The 20,020-nt window shown below is 45.4% G+C and overlaps 1 protein-coding gene across 4 annotated transcripts in view; it reads left to right on the top strand.

Moving 5' to 3' along the window:
• Positions 1-20,020, top strand: part of ZMYND19 (zinc finger MYND-type containing 19) — a 138,796-nt gene that overhangs the window by 99,821 nt on the left and 18,955 nt on the right. For all 4 annotated transcript variants that reach the window (XM_033962116.1, XM_033962117.1, XM_033962115.1 and 1 more), the window contains 2 exons: positions 414-520; positions 17,555-17,695. In XM_033962116.1, coding sequence (XP_033818007.1) covers positions 414-520; positions 17,555-17,695 — 248 coding nt within the window. The remainder of the gene's footprint in view (positions 1-413; positions 521-17,554; positions 17,696-20,020) is intronic.

Consider the following 20,020-nt stretch of genomic DNA (forward strand, 5'->3'; position numbering starts at 1 on the left):
AATGCCTGTGAGTAAGATGGAATGTGTCTATTTGGATCTCGCTGGCCATTTGTGACCTGGTCCTGTCTCTGAGATCTTATAAAGGGACATAATTTATTCTGTCCCAATATGGTACTACTTTGCAGAAATGGCAGCATAAAATAATACTGTGGGATATATATTTAGCACTAGGCGACATCTTTCTTGTAAGTTTCAAGAAGAAATCCCAGCACACTCAAATTGAGAAAGATGTGAGTTGGGGACTCTTTCTCTAAGAAATGGTTTGGAATTTATTGCTATTGTATTTTAAATTTAATTTTTTTAAATAAATAGGTTGATTATATTAGCTGATTTGAGTTCCTTTTTGTAGAAAGGAATGAACTATGATAATTCAAAACAAAAAAGGAATAACTCAAATGCTGGTCCTTTTTAAGGCACGGATGGAAGTTGATGCTGATGGGAATGGTGCCAAAATATTTGCCTATGCATATGACAAGAACAAAGGAAGGGGATATGGTCGTTTGCTTCATGAACTTTTGTGGTAGGTATATGTATGTTTTTGATGACCTTCAGAAAGTTTTGGGACTAATGAATTAGAGAAACCAAGTGCAATTTAAAATGAAGGTCCTAACTATTGCATGGCCTTTCTGAAAGGTACAGTACATCTACACCTAAATTTATGTGTGTATTCTGGGTCTGTTTTGTTTTGTGGAGACTTCAAACTTTGATATTAACTTTGTGGATTTCCTCTGGTCTTTATTGCAAGTCCATCCTATCCCAGTATTCCTTCTGATGTACACTTAATTTTACCAGAACTGGATTCTACATTGTTTGTAGGGGGTTTCTTGCGCTAGTACATTTTTGCCTTAATCTGTTATGGAATTTATGGAGGGTCTACAGATGTTGTGTACATCGCTGCATATCTGTAGTAGTAGTACTAAGAGTGCATGAAGATTTTTGATGTTTTAGCTAAGTCTTGAATTCCTTCTGCCCAAGGTCCACTCATTTTTTTTTTTTATTCCCACTTTCATTGTTGAAATAATTTGTCAATTTTAAAATAAGCCAAAATCAACTTCTAAGAAGCAATAAGGAGTGGGGCAAGGTTATAAGACATGAATAGAATTCCAAGGAGACCAAAACAATAGTAAATCCAACTTCTTTAGTGCCAGGAGAAGAAGAATCCAGAGAGTAGTGGGTTGTGCTCATCTACCAGCAGGTGAAGATAGAGAGCACTGAATTGACTCTCCTAGATGGAAAACCTCCTGGTTATTTACAGGCAGTCCCCTGGTTAAGAATGAATTCTGTACAATCCCACTTTATTCTGGGACCACTTTATTCCCTCCACCCGCCAGGGTCTGTAGGAAGCCTCAAAACTTCAGATGCTTTCCCCCCGTCCCTTACTTACCCTCCTCCCTGAGCGTGCTCACCAGTCTTTTCTTCCTACAAGCTAGGCTGTAGGAGCTCAGGCAGTTGGAAAGAGGCCCTCCTCGAGGTCCAGGCTCCTTCAACCAGATGGGTTTTCCTCTTGGGTAGAGTCGTTGGCTGTTTCTTTGGATGAGATTTGCAGGGCCGCTACCTGGTCCTCACTACTACTACTACTACTACATCATACATTCACCAAGTTTTACAGGATTGATGTGGCAGCCAGGCAGGATGCTGCTGTTGGTGCCTTTGTGTTGGCAGCAGGCTCATCATCCCACCTTGAATTTTTGGGACTGCTCTGTTATGTCCCACTGATCCTGGAATAAAGTGGGATTGTACAAGAACGAAAGATTAGGTTCTTATCTCTGCTAATCTTTCTTGTAAATCCACATTTTATTCCAGGAACCTGCCCTATTCTTGCTGATTGCCTACTTTACAAATACTGGTAAGCTGCGTTTCTGTCCAGTTTTCATTAGAGTGCCATCAGAATGGGGTTAGCACTCAGTTTGGGGGGGGTCCCTAGTTAGGATGCCCTCTTCTGTCAGTGCGTTTTCTTTCTACCTCTAACACTGTTATTGCCATTCAAGTTACTGATGTTTATGTTCCCTTGTTGCTGTTTTGCATTTATAATTGTGAGCAGAATATACTTACTTGTTGGAGAGTGTCCCCGTACCTCTCTCTCTCTCTTGTTCTTGTCCTCTACAGATGTTCCTGGCTGCTTTCAGACTGACTGGTGAGCATGCTCAGGGAGGTGGTTTGTAAGGGAGAGTGAAAAAAGCCTCTAAAGTTTTGAGGCTTCCTATAGACCCTGGCGGGTGGAGGGAAATAACCTACTAGTCCCGGAATAAAGTGTGGATTTACAAGAAAGATTAGCAGAGGTAAGTACCTAATCTTTCGTTACGTTTTTAAAGCTGTTCTTAAGTTGGATTTGTATGTAACTCAGAAATTGTAGATTTTTTTAAAGAGTCTTACTGCTTACCTCTGCTCCCAGCTGACAAAAAAGGTCCACTGCCCCTACCAGTGTTTCCTCTAAAGTACATCATGCACAACCACACACTGTTCTTCATGTAGCCATGCATCATTCCTGAATCTGCTACAGAAAAAAAAAAAAAAATTAGTAGTGTAGGAGTCTATGCCACTGGAAATACTGTTCAGTGAAATCAAATGAAGCTGCAACTGTGTTAAGTATGAGTTGTACTTAAGTCAGGTGTCTGTAACTTGGGGTCTGTAACTTGGGGTCTGCCTGTAGTATGCTTTTTATCCCAGGACAAGCAGGCAGCTATTCTTGACTGATGGGTGACGGCACCGACGGAGCCCCGGTACGGACAATTTTAGAGTGATTGCACTCTAAGAACTTTTTAGAAAGTTCTAGCTCGGCCGCACCGCGCACGCGCGAGTGCCTTCCCGCCCGACAGAGGCGCGCGGTCCCTCAGTTTCTTAGTTTCCGCGGAGCTAAGAAGACGCGTTTTCAACCGTATTAACCGCTTCCACTGTTTCGGTACCGCCTCACCTAACCTCCTCGGTATCGATGCCAGTTCTTGCACCGGAGTCGAGAGCTCACCATCAATCGGTGCAGACTTCGGCACCGGTGCGTCCGTTAACTTCTCCGGACACGGTATCGATGAGGTCGGGTAAGTCGATGCGCAAAACCCGACACATGCAAACGTCGACACCTGAGTCTCGGGACCATTCTTCCCATGTAAGGGACCCTGATCTGTGGGGAGACTCAGAGGAACCCTTTCTTTCTGAAGGAGAATGTTCCTCAGAGGAGGAGGATTCGGCTGTCCCTGACCCATCCTCCAAACAGGCCACTTCCTCTTTCTCTAGTTTTTTGAAAGAGATGTGTGAGTCCTTGTCCATTCCTTTGGAGGCTGAATCCAAAAAGTCTAAAGCTTTTTTGGATGCCCTTGATTTTGATCAGCCTCCAAAGGAATTTTTGAAACTTCCCCTTCATGACATCTTGAGGGAAACTTTCTATAAGAATTTAGAGACTCCTTTAACTGTCCCAGGGGCCCCACGTAAACTGGATTCTCTATATAAGGTAATTCCCATTCCTGGGTTCGACAAACCTCAACTACCACATGAATCCTTATTTGTCGAATCCACCCTTAAAAAGACTTCAGGAGCCAGTGTATATGCATCTGTCCCTCCTGGCAGAGAAGGAAGGGCCATGGATAAATTTGGTAAGAGGCTCTACCAAAATGCTATGTTAGCTAATAGAGCTAGTAATTATGCTTTTCATTTTTCTTTTTATTTAAAGCATCTCCTTACCACCATGGCTTCTTTCGAGAAATATCTTCCTTCACGAAAACATTCCACTTTTCATACATGCTTGTCGTCTCTTCTCCAATTGCGTAAGTTTATGGTGAGATCCATATATGACACTTTTGAACTTACGTCCAGAGCGACAGCAATGTCAGTAGCTATGCGTCGTTTGGCCTGGCTTCGGATATCCGAGCTTGATGTTAACCATCAAGATCGGTTAGCCAATGCCCCATGTCTAGGGGATGAGCTCTTTGGGGATTCCATGGACTCAACCACACAAAAGCTCTCTGCTCATGAGACGCGCTGGGATACCCTGCTCAAGAATAAAAAGAAGCCTCCTCCGCCAAGACCATACAGGCAGCAATCGGCCTATCAACGCCGTTTCACAGCCCGTCCATTGCCTACCACTGCTCAACAACCTAGGCGTCAGAGGCAACAGCAACATCAGCCTCCCAGACAACAGCAACAGCAACAAGCTGTAAAACAACCTCCTCAGCAGAAGTCACAGCCCTTTTGACTTCATTCTCCGCAGTATAGCCAGTATCCCTATTCCTGCTCTCCTGCCTCAACCAATAGGAGGTCGACTTTCTCTGTTCCTCAGCCGGTGGGAAGTAATCACTTCGGACCAATGGGTCCTCAACATCATCCGCCACGGCTACTCTCTCAACTTTCAGACTCTCCCACCTCAAAGCCTGCCAAAAGAGTCTGCTTTGAACAGTCCTCAATCAGCCCTCCTTATTCAGGAGGTCCAATCCCTCCTCCTTCTGAACGCTATAGAGGAAGTTCCTCTAGATCAAAAGGGGCAGGGATTCTACTCCCGTTACTTTCTAGTTCCCAAAAAGACAGGAGATCTCAGACCCATCCTGGATCTTCGCGATCTCAACATTCATCTAGTAAAAGAAAAATTCAAGATGCTTTCTTTAGCCATCCTTTATCCCCTTCTAAATCAAAACGACTGGCTATGCTCCCTCGATCTCAAAGAGGCTTACACTCACATACCGATCAATGTAACCTCAAGACCATATCTCCGATTCATGATCAATCATTGTCATTACCAGTACAAAGTGCTGCCCTTCGGTCTTGCCTCATCTCCAAGGGTATTCACCAAATGTCTCATTGTGGTGGCGGCTTTTCTACGCTCTCACCACCTGCATGTATTTCCTTACCTGGACGATTGGTTGATCAAAGACACTTCTGCCCAAGCGGTCCTTCTGGCCACCAACCAAACCATCCAGTTTCTACAACTTCTGGGATTCGAGATCAATCTACCCAAATCCCATATCATTCCCACTCAGAGACTTCAATTCATCGGAGCGATCCTAGATACACTCCTCATGAGAGCTTTCCTGCCATCCAATCGTCTTCAGACCCTTCAGTCTCTATGTCACCAGGTACTTCCTCTGCCGTCCATCTCAGCAAGGCAAATGATGGTGCTCTTGGGACACATGGCATCCACAGTTCATGTCACACCTCATGCCCGTCTTCACCTGCGCACTCCTCAATGGACCCTTGCGACCCAGTGGTCCCAAGCGTCGGACCCTTGCTCACGACACATATCTGTGACATCATCTCTTCGTCAGTCTCTGCAATGGTGGTTGGTATCCTCAAATCTATCCAGAGGTCTTCTGTTCCATCAGCCTCCTCATCAACTAGTCATCACCACCGACGCCTCTCTTTATGCATGGGGAGCAAAATTGAACGAGTTCCAGACTCAGGGTCTTTGGTCAGCCCAGGAAAGGAAGCATCAAATCAATTTCCTGGAACTCAGAGCGATGTTTTACGCCCTCAAGGCCTTTCAACACCTTCTCTTTCCTCAGGTCCTTCTGTTGTGCACAGACAATCAAGTTGCGATGTACTACATCAACAAACAGGGTGGGACAGGCTCTCGCCTTTTATGCCAGGAAGCTCAGAAGATCTGGACTTGGGCCATAGATCATCATCTCTTCCTGAAAGCTATATACATTCAAGGGAAACAGAATTCCTTAGCGGACAAACTCAGCAGAATTCTCCAACCTCACGAGTGGACACTCGATCCCGTGACTCTGCAGTCTATCTTCGATCAATGGGGCACTCCTCAGATAGACCTCTTTGCAGCTCCTCACAATCATCAGCTGCCCCTATTCTGCTCCAGACTTTACTCTCCACACCGTCTAACAGCAGATGCTTTTCTCCTCGACTGGTCGAATCTGTTCCTGTACGCCTTCCCTCCTCTGCCTCTCATGTTGAGAACCTTGTTCAAGCTCAAGAGGGAACGAGCCACCATGATCCTGATTGCTCCGAGGTGGCCCAGGCAACATTGGTTCTCCCTTCTACTTCAACTCAGTTCCAGGGAACCTTTTCTTCTTCCTCTGTTTCCTTCTCTGCTTACGCAACAGCAGGGAACCCTTCTGCATCCCAACCTCCAGTCTCTACACCTGATGGCTTGGTATCTCTCGGGCTGAACTCGACTGATACTCGTTTGTCTCAGCCCGTTCGTTCCATTCTGGATGCCTCCAGAAAACCAGCCACTCTACAATGTTACCATCAAAAGTGGACAAGATTTTCTTCCTGGTGTCTTCTTCATCATCTTAATCCCACTTCCCTAGCAGTGGAGACGTTGTTGGATTATCTTCTTTCTTTGTCTGATTCTGGCCTGAAGTCCTCTTCCATCAGGGTCCACCTCAGTGCCATTGCAGCTTTTCATGAGCCAGTCCATGGAAAACTTCTTTCAGCTTATCCCCTGGTATCCAGGTTCATGCGTGGGCTTTTCAATGTGAAACCACCTCTTAAAGCCCCTCCGGTTATCTGGGATCTCAATGTGGTTCTTTCAGCTTTAATGAAGCCTCCATTTGAACCTTTAGCTACTTCTCCTTTCAAATTTCTCACTTGGAAGGTACTTTTCCTTATTGCTCTTACCTCTGCCAGGAGAGTCAGTGAGCTTCATGCATTGGTTGCAGATCCACCTTTTACGGTCTTTCATCATGACAAGGTGGTTTTGCGTACACATCCAAAGTTTCTCCCCAAGGTTGTCTCGGAATTTCATCTCAATCAATCCATTGTTCTACCGGTTTTCTTTCCCAAACCTCATTCCCATTCTGGGGAACAAGCTCTGCATACTTTGGATTGTAAAAGGGCTCTTGCTTACTATCTGGAGCGTACGAAACCCCACAGATCAGTTCCCCAACTTTTTCTGTCCTTTGATCCGAACAAATTGGGACGTCCTGTTTCTAAACGCACGTTGTCTAATTGGCTAGCAGCGTGCATTTCTTTCTGTTATGCTCAGACCGGACTGACACTGGAAGGTTCTGTCACGGCCCATCGAGTCAGAGCAATGGCAGCATCTGTAGCTTTCCTCCGTTCCACTCCTATTGAGGAAATCTGCAAGGCTGCTACTTGGTCCTCAGTTCACACTTTTACATCTCATTATTGTCTGGATGCATTCTCCAGAAGGGATGGTCACTTCGGCCAATCTGTATTACAAAATTTGTTTTCTTAATGGCCAACCTTCCCTCCATCCCTCTTTTTGTTAGCTTAGAGGTCACCCATCAGTCAAGAATAGCTGCCTGCTTGTCCTGGGATAAAGCACAGTTACTTACCGTAACAGGTGTTATCCAGGGACAGCAGGCAGATATTCTTGCGTCCCACCCTCCTCCCCGGGTTGGCTTCTTAGCTGGCTTATACTAACTGAGGGACCGCGCGCCTCTGTCGGGCGGGAAGGCACTCGCGCGTGCGCGGTGCGGCCGAGCTAGAACTTTCTAAAAAGTTCTTAGAGTGCAATCACTCTAAAATTGTCCGTACCGGGGCTCCGTCGGTGCCGTCACCCATCAGTCAAGAATATCTGCCTGCTGTCCCTGGATAACACCTGTTACGGTAAGTAACTGTGCTATCTGGCTGCTGCTTCTATTTTACTTCTGAGCTCCTGTTGCTTGCTTCAGTTGAGCTAAGAGGTATATGGCAGAGCAGTACCAGTTTTGGGGGCTACATCTGGTCCCCCTCTTAGGTCCCCTACCCCACTCTTCCTCCTAATTTGAAGAAGGGTTTGGTGCCTTATTTTTTTCTCCTTTCCCATATTTAAAAAAAAAAAATCTGAGGAAGAAAGGCACATGTAAGACCAAAGCTTTTCCAGCTGTGAGCTCCGATAGGAACAGGCTCCCTTTTGCCTCCTGAGGCTGTGGCACTGCCGGTAACCGTGGATAGGTATGTTTCTGGTCAGTGCTCAAAATAGCCTTCACCCGACCTGCTTCCAGGAGAAGCTGGAAGTCCTGCTGGTCACAAAGTTCAATATAAGGGCAAGAAAAATTCCAAAGAGTCAATTTCAAAAAATAACTCAAGTCTCAGTTTATTGGGTAATGACCCTGAAACAGTCTTCTGTGTAATCTTAAACAAAAAGGTACAACCTGAACAAAAACTGAGCTGAAAACAGTATCCTACAGCTCACACCTTAATGCAGGTATTCCAGGTAAGTAGAAGCAAACAATCTTCAAAGTTCTGCCTTTGAAAAGAGGCAGCCACCTCTAGTTCACTTCTTTCCTAGCACAACATCAGTGTGGTGTCCAAGCCTAGGTTAAGGCAGGCTTGGCCCCAACCAACTTAAAAGAAGTTGGCGGGGGAGGGGAGCAGCCGAATCCACAATTTAACTCTGTCATAACAGAATGCCACAAATGGCCCCGCAATCCCTACCAAGGATGACCAGTGGATTCTTCCCCATTAACTACTTCCTCACCCACAGCGTTCAAAAAAAAACCAAAATATAAACTTAAACAGTCCAGCTCCTTTAAGCTTCACCAGACAAAAAAAAAAACGTTTTTACTTTCAGGCAGCAAAACAGGAGTTCAGCACTGCTCCCATTCTTCTCTAGAGTATAAACAGTTGCTGAGAAAAAGTCAAAGCAGTTACTAACCTAAGCATACAAACAAAACCCTCCCTTCAGTCATGGAACTTAACTTTCTTCCATGGGGATAACTTCAGGCATGCTAGCAGATTCCAGGCAATCCATGAGTTCTGGTTCGGCTGGCTGATTAGCAACAGGGTCAGTGGCTGGATCCACCATCTCAATGTCAGAAGAGTAGTGAGGCTCAGGAGCACCGTCCTGAACACCTCCTTCCTGAGCTGACCCAGGGCAGACTGCCTGCCTTCTCCTCAGAGCAGCCTCTAATGCATTGAGGTGGACACGCCCTGTTCTCTGAGGGGGAGGGGCAGCCTGCAGCTTCTGCCTAACTTTCTTAGGACTTGTAATTAGTTCCTGCAGCTGAGAGTTAGCAGGGGAGTTGGAAGGGATCTGTGGCTGTTCCAGGCTATTACCTTCATCGTCTCCCACTCCCCGGAGATCAGCCAACTGAGTTTTAAAGGGGAATACAGAGTTTTCCCTATTCTTTGCCTCTAGCTTATCACATTGATTAGCCCTTCTGATGACAGGGCTAGGTTTAGCCAAAACCCCATCTGGCACAAACCGAGCTTTATGGCTAGGGGTGTGACAAGGCTCACTTACATACTTTTTGCGTCTTTCATTTTTTGCTGAGTTATTGAGTGAGTGTGTCTTTAAATTCATAATTCTTGTCGACTTTGCGGTTAGTTGTTTGGGCAGCAGAGTGTTGAACAGTGTTCGCACTGTGGGAAGCGGTGAACACTGTCAGGAGTGTCTGGATGGCCACATAGAGACCAAGGCAGGGATAGTAGTGGCGGCATATATGCCTTCAGTTTCCTGTCTGGGGAAGGGGTGGCTAAGTTCTCTGAACGCTGCGGCCATTTTTTCTCGCTATAGTTTCTCCTGCGTGGTGTTGGAAAGGCTGGGATAAGGGGTTCCTTCAACCCCTTCCTCAACTTTTATGGCCTCTAGTACTCTTTTCAGAGGACTGTAACTGCGGGGCACTCAAAAGGTGTTGCAGTCCACAGAGTCATTTTCCTGCTACTTTTATTTATTACAAGATTACTTCTCAAAGCCATTTCTGTTGAAGGGGGCTGTGCCTGCTGATCTCCTACTTATTTTGATAAGCTGTTTGCATCAATCTGGGTCGGATTCTTCTGGGGCTTCACTAAGTATAGAATATTGCCTTCTGCTTCTGAGCTGGACCTGTTGTTATCCTTGGCTCATTCTCCCATCATTTCTCAGATGACTGGCAAGGTCTGCAATTTAGATGCTTTACCCTCTTTGCGGGTGACTGTGGGAATCTAGAGAGCTACTTTGACCAGAGGGTGCTCTGTTTGGGCAGACACTCCCTCCCCCTAGTGAATCCTTCCTCCTGAATTTGTGTTATGATGGCAACAATGGCAGCTAGGGGTCTAATAGTTAGAGCAGCTGTCAGTGGCTCAATGTGCCATTTTTTTGCCCTCTCCATATGTAACTACATAAGAACATAAGCAATGCCTCCGCTGGGTCAGACCTGAGGTCCATCGTGCCCAGCAGTCCGCTCATGCGGTGGCCCAACAGGTCCAGGACCTGTGCAGTAATCCTCTATCTATACCCCTCTATTCCCTTTTTCAGCAGAAAATTGTCCAATCCTTTCTTGAACCCCAGTACCGTACTCTGCCCTATTATGTCCTCTGGAAGCGTATTCCAGGTGTCCACCACACGTTGGGTAAAGAAGAACTTCTAGTATTTGTTTTGAATCTGTCCCCTTTCAACTTTTCCGAATGCCCTCTTGTTTTATTATTTGAAAGTTTGAAGAATCTGTCCCTCTATACTCTATCTATGCCCTTCATGATCTTGTAAATCTCTATCATATCCCCTCTAAGTCTCCTCTTCTCCAGGGAAAAGAGACCCAGTTTCTCCAGTCTCTCAGCGTATCAGACGCATCGCTCTCCTCTGAACCCTCTCGAGTAACGCCATGTCCTCCTTAAGGTACGGCGACCAATATTGGACGCAGTACTCCAGATGTGGATGCACCATCGCCTGATACAACGGGAGGATAACTTCTTTCGTTCTGGTAGTAATACCCTTCTTAATTATACCTAGCATTCTATTTGCTCTCTTAGCGGCCGCTGTGCACTGTGCCATTGGCTTCATTGTTATGTTCACCATTACCCCCAAGTCCCTTTCTTGGGTACTCTCATTCAATAACCTCCCTCCCATTGTATAGCTGTACCTTGGGTTTCTGCTTCTTACATGTAGTACTTTACATTTCTCAAAGTTGAACTTTATCTGCCATCTCGTCGCCCATTCCCCTAGTTTGTTCAAGTCCCTTTGCAATTGTTCGCAGTCCTCTTTAGTCCGAGCTCCACTAAATAGTTTGGTGTCGTCTGCAAATTTTATTATCTTCCCTGTTTCTAGATCATTTATGAATATATTAAATAGCAGTGGCCCGAGCACCGAGCCCTGCGGGACACCGCTCGTGACCCTCCTCCAGTCCTAGTAGTGGCCCTTTACTCCTACCCTCTGTTTCCTGCCCGCCAACCAGTGAGGGTATGTGAGCCTTTGCCCTTTTTTCAAGTATGAAATAAAAAGCGTGTTCATTTGAAAACCTTCAAAGGCTCCCCTCTTCTTTGGTGGTAAGATGTATTTTTATCATAACTTTAATCCTGCAGAAGTAATCAGTAGTTTTATTGCTTTATTTAACTTTGCAGTGTTTGACATCTATGAATGGGCGCATGGAATCTGAAATCCTCAGATTAGAGAATGATACGGGGAAAAAATTTGTCCTCATCACTGCCCCGTCTTCGTGACCACCATCCCTGTCATTGCCCCATCCCCGTGACTACTATCCCCGCAGCGTCCATACAGGCCTCGATACTGCAATATTTAGCTTATTCCTTCCTTATAAATCAAAGTTCTGGCTGCTGAACTAGAGAAAGAGATGTTCAGCTTTCAGGGCTTTGTTTATAAATTTTTATCAATACAACTAATATACTACTTTATCCTAAAGCAAAATAAAAAAAAGAAAAGAAATAGAAAATTTTTTTTCTACTTTTGTCTGGTTTCTGCATTCCTCATCTTCTCATTCGATTCCTTCCATCCACTGTCTGTCTGCTCTCTGCGTCTTCCATTTGCTCTGTTACTGTGCCTCTCCCTTCACCCTCCCAATTGGTCTGGCACCCATCTTCTTCCCTCCGCTCCTCCCCATAGTCTGGCATCTCTGTCTTCTTCTCTTCCAGCGTCTTCTCCCCATTCTGTGTTCCCCATTTCCTGTCTCCCGGGGACAAGAACGAAGGACGTCATCGACAGAATTGAGAGATTCCTGGAGGGAGCTGAGACGGAGGAGACAGCAGTAGTAATCCACATTGGAACCGATGACGTCAGCAGGAGGAACTACAACAGGACTACACTAACTGACCAGTTCAGGATCCTGGGGAGGAAACTGAAGCTGAGGACAAGGAAGATAGCCTTTTCAGAGATCCTGCCAGTACCGAGAGCGGGATGCAAGGAGGCAGAGCGAACTACAAGCAATAAACGGTTGGCTGAGGAGATGGTGTGAAGAGGAGGGTTTCCACTTTGTTCGAAATTAGACAACTTTCTTGGGGAAGAACAAGCTCTACAGGAGAGACGGACTGCATCTGAGCACGCCTGGGACGAGGATGCTGGTACGCAACGTCCAGAGGGTCATAGACTTGGCTTTAAACTGAGGAGAAGGGGAAAGCCGATAGTTGATCTGACCTCGACACATCGGACAAACGTATCAAATAAGAATACTGAGCAAGGACATTGTAAAAGAGGGCTCGTGACTGAGTGGGAATTATTGGAAAAAGGACCTAAGGACGCAATGCAGGGGCCAAGGGCACAAAGGAAACTAGCAAGCAGGATTAACAGAGAACAACGGGAGCCAGAGGGGCAACCAAAAATGGGGAATCAGGCTGAGGACAAAACAGACATACCACAGGAGGAGAATGACCAGGACGAGGCTCGGGGCCTGACAACCCATGAAGGGGACGGCAGGAGCGCCAGACCATGAGGAAAACCAGCAGGGAAGGCAAACAACCGGGACTTACATTGCCTATATACTAATGCTAGGAGCCTAAGGGCCAAAATAGGAGAACTGGAAGTCATATCAAACTCATTAATCCCCTTCCCTCCCCACTGTTTTTTTTCCTTTTATGTAATTTCTAATAGAGAATGAAGTTGTAACTTTTCCCTCCTTTCCTCTTCAATCATGTTTGTCTCTAATTCGATTGCTAAAATGTTAATTGATTTATGTAGTTTGTTTTGTGATTAGTTTGTCCAATTGTATGTGAGACCACTATCTAGTGGCTTTTTAAATTGTACATCGCTTAGAAAATTTGTATAAGCGATTCATCAAATGGTAATAAAACTTGAAACTTGAAACTCATAGGCAAAAAAAAGGACCTAGACATAATTTTGGAATCACAGAAACGTGGTGGACTGATGACAATAAATGGGATGTAGCTATATCAGGGTACAAACTCTACAGGAGAGACAGGACACACAAAAAGGGTGGAGGAATAGCGCTATATATAAAAGACTCCATACCCTCAACCTGGATGGAAACAACAGTAAGGGCGGATGGCTTGGAATCACTATGGGTTAAGCTACCGGGAGGAACTGGAGCAGGCATGAAATTGGGTCTGTACTATCGCCCACCTGGGCAATCGGAAGAAATCGACCAGGACCTGGAGGCTGAACTGAGGCAGGTATGCAAAAGCGGAAGTGTGGTGGTGATGGGGGACTTCAACTACCCTGGGATAGACTGGAGTATCGGGCATGCAAACTGCACGAGGGAGACCAAATTCCTGGAGGACACGAGGGATTGTTTCATGGAACAGCTGGTCACGGAATCAACACGGGGAGATGCCACTCTTGACCTAATCTTCAACGGACTAGGGGGACCCACAAAGGAGGTGGCGATGCTAGCCCTACCAGGAAACAGCGATCACAACACGATACAGTGCAGGCTAGAAATTGGATCATCAAAGGTGAAAAGAACCACAATGATATCACTCAACTTCAAAAAAGGGAATTATGATGCCATGAGGAAAATGGTGGGAAAGAAACTCAACGGCAACACAAGGAAGATGGAGTCCGTAGAAAAAGCCTGGACCCTACTCAAGGGCACGGTGCACGAAGCACAGAACCTGTGCGTCCCCCAAGTTCAGGAAAGGGTGCAAAAAAAATAGAACAAAAAACCCAGTGAGGATAACAAATGCAGTGAAAAAAGCGATAAGTGACAAGAAAACATAGTTCAAAAATGGAAAAAGGACCAAACAAAGGACAACCAAGAGGAGCACAAAGAACACCAAAGGGAGTGTCACCGAGTGGTTAGGAAAGCAAAAAGAGAATATGAAGAGAGACTAGTGGGGGAAGCGACAAACTTCAAATCATTCTTCAGATACGTCAAGGGAAAGCAACCAGCAAGGGAGGAAGTGGGACCCCTGGATGATGGAGACAGAAAGGGAGTGGTAAAAGAGGAAAAAGAGATAGCTGACAAGTTAAATGAGTTCTTCACGTCAGTCTTCACGAGGGAAGACACAACCAACATTCCGGAACCCGAAGAGATCATAAATGGAGATCAGGAGGATAAGCTGGTCCAACTAGAGGTAAGCCAAGAGGATGTCCTAAGGCAGCTAGACAGACTAAAGAGCGACAAATCGCCAGGTCCGGACGGCATTCACCCAAGGGTTCTCAAGGAACTAAGGAACGAAATAGCAGAGCCACTTCGACAAATATGCAACCTATCCTTAAAAACTGGAGAGATCCCGGAGGACTGGAAAATTGCAAATGTCAAGCCCATCTTCAAGAAGGGTTCATGGGGTGACCCAGGAAACTACAGGCCGGTGAGCTTGACCTTGGTCCCGGGAAAGATGATGGAAGCGCTGATTAAGGACAGCATCTGTGAACACATCGAAAACAATGGACAGCTTAAGTCGAGTCAGCATGGCTTCTGCAAGGGTAGGTCATGCCTCACAAACTTATTATACTTTGAGGGGGTAAACAGCCAGGTGGATAAAGGGGAATCCATAGACATCATTTACCTTGACTTTCAAAAAGCCTTCGACAAGGTGCCACACGAAAGACTGCTTAAGAAGCTATGGAACCATGGGGTGCAAGGGGAGGTTCACTGATGGATCAAAAACTGGCTGGCAGACAGGAAACAGAGGGTTGGAGTAAAGGAACATTACTCAGACTGGCAATGGGTCACGAGCGGAGTGCCGCAGGGGTTGGTGCTGGGACTGCTCCTGTTCAATATATTTATTAACGATCTGGAGGCGGGAACAAAATGTGAGGTCATCAAATTTGCAGATGACATCAAACTATACAGCAGGGTTAAAACCATGGAAGACTGCGAAGATCTCCAAAAGGATCTGACGACACTGGAAGAGTGGGCCAAAAAGTGGCAAATGAGCGTTAACATAGGAAAATGCAAGGTCATGCATGTAGGAAAAAAGAACCCGATGTTCACTTACAAAATGGGGGGATCACTGCTAGGGGTAAGTAACCTTGAAAGAGACCTGGGAGTAATGGTAGACACAACATTGAAGGCGTCGGCACAGTGCACCACAGCCTCAAGGAAAGCAAACAAAATGCTAGGTATCATTAAAAAGGGCATCACGACCAGGACGAAGGAAGTCATCCTGCCACTGTATCGCGCAATGGTGCGCCCACATCTGGAGTACTGTGTCCAGTACTGGTCGCCGTACCTCAAGAAACTCATGGCAGTACTTGAGGGAGTCCAGAGAAGAGCAACTAAGCTGATAAAGGGTATGGAAAACCTTTCATATACTGACAGACTAAAAATGCTGGGGCTGTTCTCCCTGGAGAAGCGGAGACTTAGAGGAGACATGATAGAAACCTTCAAGATCCTGAAGGGCATAGAAAAAGTAGACAAGGACAGATTTTTCAAATTATGGGGAACCACAAGTACAAGGGGACACTTGGAGAAATTGAAAGGGGATAGGTTTAAAACAAACACTAGGAAGTACTTTTTCACCCAGAGGGTGGTGAATACATGGAATACGCTTCCGGAGGCTGTGATAAGCAGGAACACGCTACAGGGCTTCAAAGAAGGTTTGGATAGGTTTCTAGAGGACAAAGGGATTGAGGGGTACAGATAAGAGTTGATGTAGGTTATAGGGATAGGAGTAGAGATAGGTTATAGAAATAGTCAAGGACCACTGCTCAGGCAATGGGGCCGCTGCGGGAGCAGACCACTGGGCGAGATGGACCTCTGTTCTGCCTCAGTGGAGGCAACTTCTTATGTTCTTAGGTTCTTTACTCTTATGTGCAGAGGACCCAGGAGTTCAGGACATCAGATTATCTCTTTGTCCTTCTTTCGGATGCTTGTAAGGGGGATGGCTGGATTAAGGAGACTATTGCTTACACATACCTTCTTCAGAAGAAGTCTGTTCTGGTATTTCTCAAGGTTTATTCCACTCCTGGTCAGGCAGCTTCTTGGGCTGAGTCTTCGCTAGTGCCTCCAATGGATATTTGTAAAGCTGCTGTTTGCTCTTCCTTGTATTCCTTTGTCAGACACTACCGTGTGGACATTCAAGCTTGTTGGGACCTGGTGTTCAGTGAGCGTGTTCTGGTGTCGGCGCTTTGGGGGGTCCCACCCATGACGGGGACTGCTTTTGTATGCCCCACTCATAAGAGTACCTATACTGGTCGGGAAAGTTGCTAAAGAAGAAAAATTAGGTTCTTACCTGCTAATTTACTTTCTTTTAACCTCTCCAGACTGGTATAGGACCCTACCCTGTCTATTGTTGTGCTGTTCTAGTGGGTGTTGCGCGTGCAGATTTTGCTTTTTCTGCGGGTTCTAGTATTTTTCTAGGGCCGGGGAGAATTGAAGAACAGCGGCTGTGGCTCGACTGGCGTAGCTGGCAAGCTGTGGGGACATTTTCTTGCTGGGATCTCTCCTTTGCGTTTTCCAACAGCGTTCCTGTATGTTTGTTATTACTCCTGTTCGGAGTCTTGTTTATTTCTGTTTAAAGTTCTTAGTTCTGTTTGGTTATTTGGTAGACTGATAGGAATCTGGAGAGTTTTGTTTTTTTCCACCTGCTGGTCATGATGAGATATAACCCGCTTGGTACCTATACCAGTCTGGAGAGGTTAAAAGAAAGTAAATTAGCAGGTAAGAACCTAATTTCTCCTTTTCCTGCATAATAATAATAATAATAATAATAAAAAAGTGTCAGAATTTTGAGCATTTCTCCCTGAATGTCAGAGCTATGGCTGTTTCAGTTACCTATTTGAGATCAGCCTCCGTTAAGGGGATAGGCAGACATACAATGTGATTTTTGTCTACACTTTCACATTTCACTTCTTGAACAGGATTCCCAACTTGACAATGGAATTTGTTTAGAATCTAGAATCCAGCTTCTCCATCCTAGGCCCATTCTGTTTTGTTCCAGGCTGTACCTACACTAGAAGAGTTTATATTTATTTTGAAATAATGAACTTCTGATTGTTCTTGCCTGTTGTCAGTCCGTATTAATTGTCAGTTGTTTTTGGTAAACCTGGTAGCTAGAAATTCTCATGAGTGGTAATCTGTATCCTGCTTGTTCCCAGAGAAAGCAAGATTCTCATCTGTAGCAGGTGTTCTCAGAAGAAAGCAGGATGGACATAGATTATCACATCCCTCCCATCTTTCCTAGGAGCTGTTTTATACAACTGTGGGTCCTGAAGGTGTATACATGTGTGGATAAGCCTTTCAAGAGATTCAGGAATCTTCTGAACACTCAGCAGTATTTGTGCTAGTGTTCTATTAGTGACATTACCCATCAGTGGTAATCTGTCCTCATGTCCTCGGAGAACACCTGCAACAGGTGAGTTATTGCTTTCCCCTGCTTCAGCTAGGCATCAATGGTGAAGGTGGTAGAAACAAGCTTAGGGCACATAGTTATGCCTTTCTCTGAGTCCTACTTTCCAGAGTTAGTTTTCAGCAGGATTTTTTTCTCCTAGTTTATTTTGTATATAAGGCAAATCTGTGTATGTACTCTAAAATGTATAGGTGATTTTCCCCTCCAGGGAGAGGCACAGAGGAGGCATTGCACCAGGATTTCAGGTGATTCATCTTAACGCAGTGACTGTGGATAATAGACTGGACAATCTGCAATTGGTCCCACGGGGATGGAGGCCTAAAGCAGAAGAAATATCGAGTAAACAAAGGTGAGGGTACTTCAGCTTTTAAAAAGCGTAGTACAGTTAATGTATTTCTCTTAATTGGATTGTTATAATATCATATGAAGCTTTTTGTAATGGTAAAAAGACAGTTGGATATCAAAATCCCTTCTTCAGCAGCATAGTAAAAGTAACTTTATTAAACACCCCAAAGCAGCATGTTTCAGCTTATGTCTACTTTAGGGGCATGGGTTAAAATCTAAAATATAATCAAATATTCAGCCAAAGAATAAGAGTTTATCCCAGGACAAGCAGGCAGCATATTCTCACATGTGGGCGACGTCATCCACGGAGCCCGGATGCGGACAGCTTCGCAAGCAAAGTTGCTTGTAGAACTTCAGAAAGTTCGTGACTGCCGCACTGTGCATGCCCGTGTGCCTTCCCGCCCAGCGTAGGGCACATCTTTCCTCAGTTCTCAGTTTTCCGCGGAGCCGAGAAGTCCTATTTCGATGCTTGCGCTAGACTCAGTTCTACTTCGTGCCTTCTCTCACCGCGGCTCGTGTTTTATTTCTTTTCAGGGTCACTGTGTATTTCTTGCACGTTTCATTATAAAAAAAAACAAAAACACCCCCAAATCTTATTTTACTTTTTTCTTTCAGTCACAGCGGGGCCTGCCTTGTGGCTTCAGCCATCAAGTTTCGACTTAGCTGAGGCTATCTTTATATGCCCGGCCAGTCACAGGCTTCAAGAAGTGTAGCTGTTGCCAGCGTGCGATCTCCCTCACTGACCCACATCTGTGGTGTATTCAGTGTTTGGGATCTGACCATCATCCGGAGTCGTGAGTTTGCTGCGCTACCCTTCAACCTCGTGCCCGCAAATGTCGTTGAGTTCAGGTGTTCGGAGATATGGATCCACTTGCCCCAGTTTCGACCTCGAATCCGGTTAAGCTTACAGGAGTTCTGCCTTCTGCCTTGACCTCGGCTTCAACTTTAATCAAGCCATCCTCGTTTGGTGAGTCCTCGTCCTCGAGTAAATCTGCTAAGTCTTCTCCTGACGAGACGCTTGCCTCGCTGCCTCCCTCAGGTCAGGTGCCAGCAGTAGTTATCAAGATACCCAAGAAGCTTGTCTCCAAGTCAGACTCTTTCTTCCTCCTCTTCCTTAGAGACTATAGCCACACTAAATGTACCAGATCCTCAAGTCTCGGTGTCACATTTGGAGGCTATGATCCAGACCATCTTGGATTGTCAGTTTGGTAATATGCTTGCCAATCATGTTCCTACCTCAACTCTGCTTCCTGGTGTCCAGCCTGAGCATTTAGCAGTATCACAAGGCTGTACCTCGAGCTGATCCTCCTCTATATAAGGAGTCGAATCCTTGGGAATGCTTCAAGAGGACTCTTCACACTCTATACAAGGAGTCATAGGGCAAAGACTCCTCGACTTTCTCAAGAACTGCCTGGTTCGAGATATGGTTCTCCACATCAGTTGCAGCATCCATCGAGGCGTAGATCCTCTTCTCAAGACAAGACTCGTCTCTCCAGGCCTCGAGATTCTTCAAGGCCTCCAACTCCGAAGTCGAAGACACCACCTCCAGATACCACTGTTTCTTCACCTGCAAGAGATTCTATCTATTCTCTCAGTGAGTCATCTATATACATGCATATAGGCCTCAGGTATCAGTACTCCAGAGAAGCTTCACCCTCGTTCTCTGCCTTACGAGGCACCTCGAGGTCACCACCTTCTCCTTGAGGTCAACCATCCTTGGAGCAGATATCTTTTTCTTCTTTCCTACATCAAATGAATAAGGAACTCAATATTACTCTGGATTCTGATTCCAAATACTCTCTGGAGTATTTAGAAGAAATGGGTATGTCTTGTCCTCCTACGGAGTCTCTCAAATTACATATTAATAGACTTCTTTCTCAAACCTTCAGGAGAAACCTTGAGACACCTTATTCCATTCCTGCTGTTCCAGGAAAGCTGGAGTCTCATTACAGGATGGTCCACTGCAAGGGCTTTGAGAAATCTCAGTTATCCCATCAGTCCCTTCTTGTGGAGTCTTTTCTGAAAAAGACCAATCCTGCCAAAGTTTATGCCACTGACCATCCTGGAAGAGAAGGCAAGACCATGGACAAATTTGGTCGCTGGTTGTATCAAAATTCTCTCATGGCAACTAGAGTTTTGAATTACAACTTTGTTTTCATTTCTTATTTCAAGCATTTGGTTGACACACTGCATGAATATTTCAAATATATTCCTCAACATCGTCTTCCAGGTTTCAGCAGACGATCACCACTCTAACTCAACTCCACATGCATCTTCTTCAATCTTCCTATGATGCATTTGAACTTTCCTCGAGGGTCACTGTTTTTTC

Source organism: Geotrypetes seraphini, chromosome 10, assembly GCF_902459505.1.
Source record: "Geotrypetes seraphini chromosome 10, aGeoSer1.1, whole genome shotgun sequence".
NCBI lineage: Eukaryota > Metazoa > Chordata > Amphibia > Gymnophiona > Dermophiidae > Geotrypetes > Geotrypetes seraphini.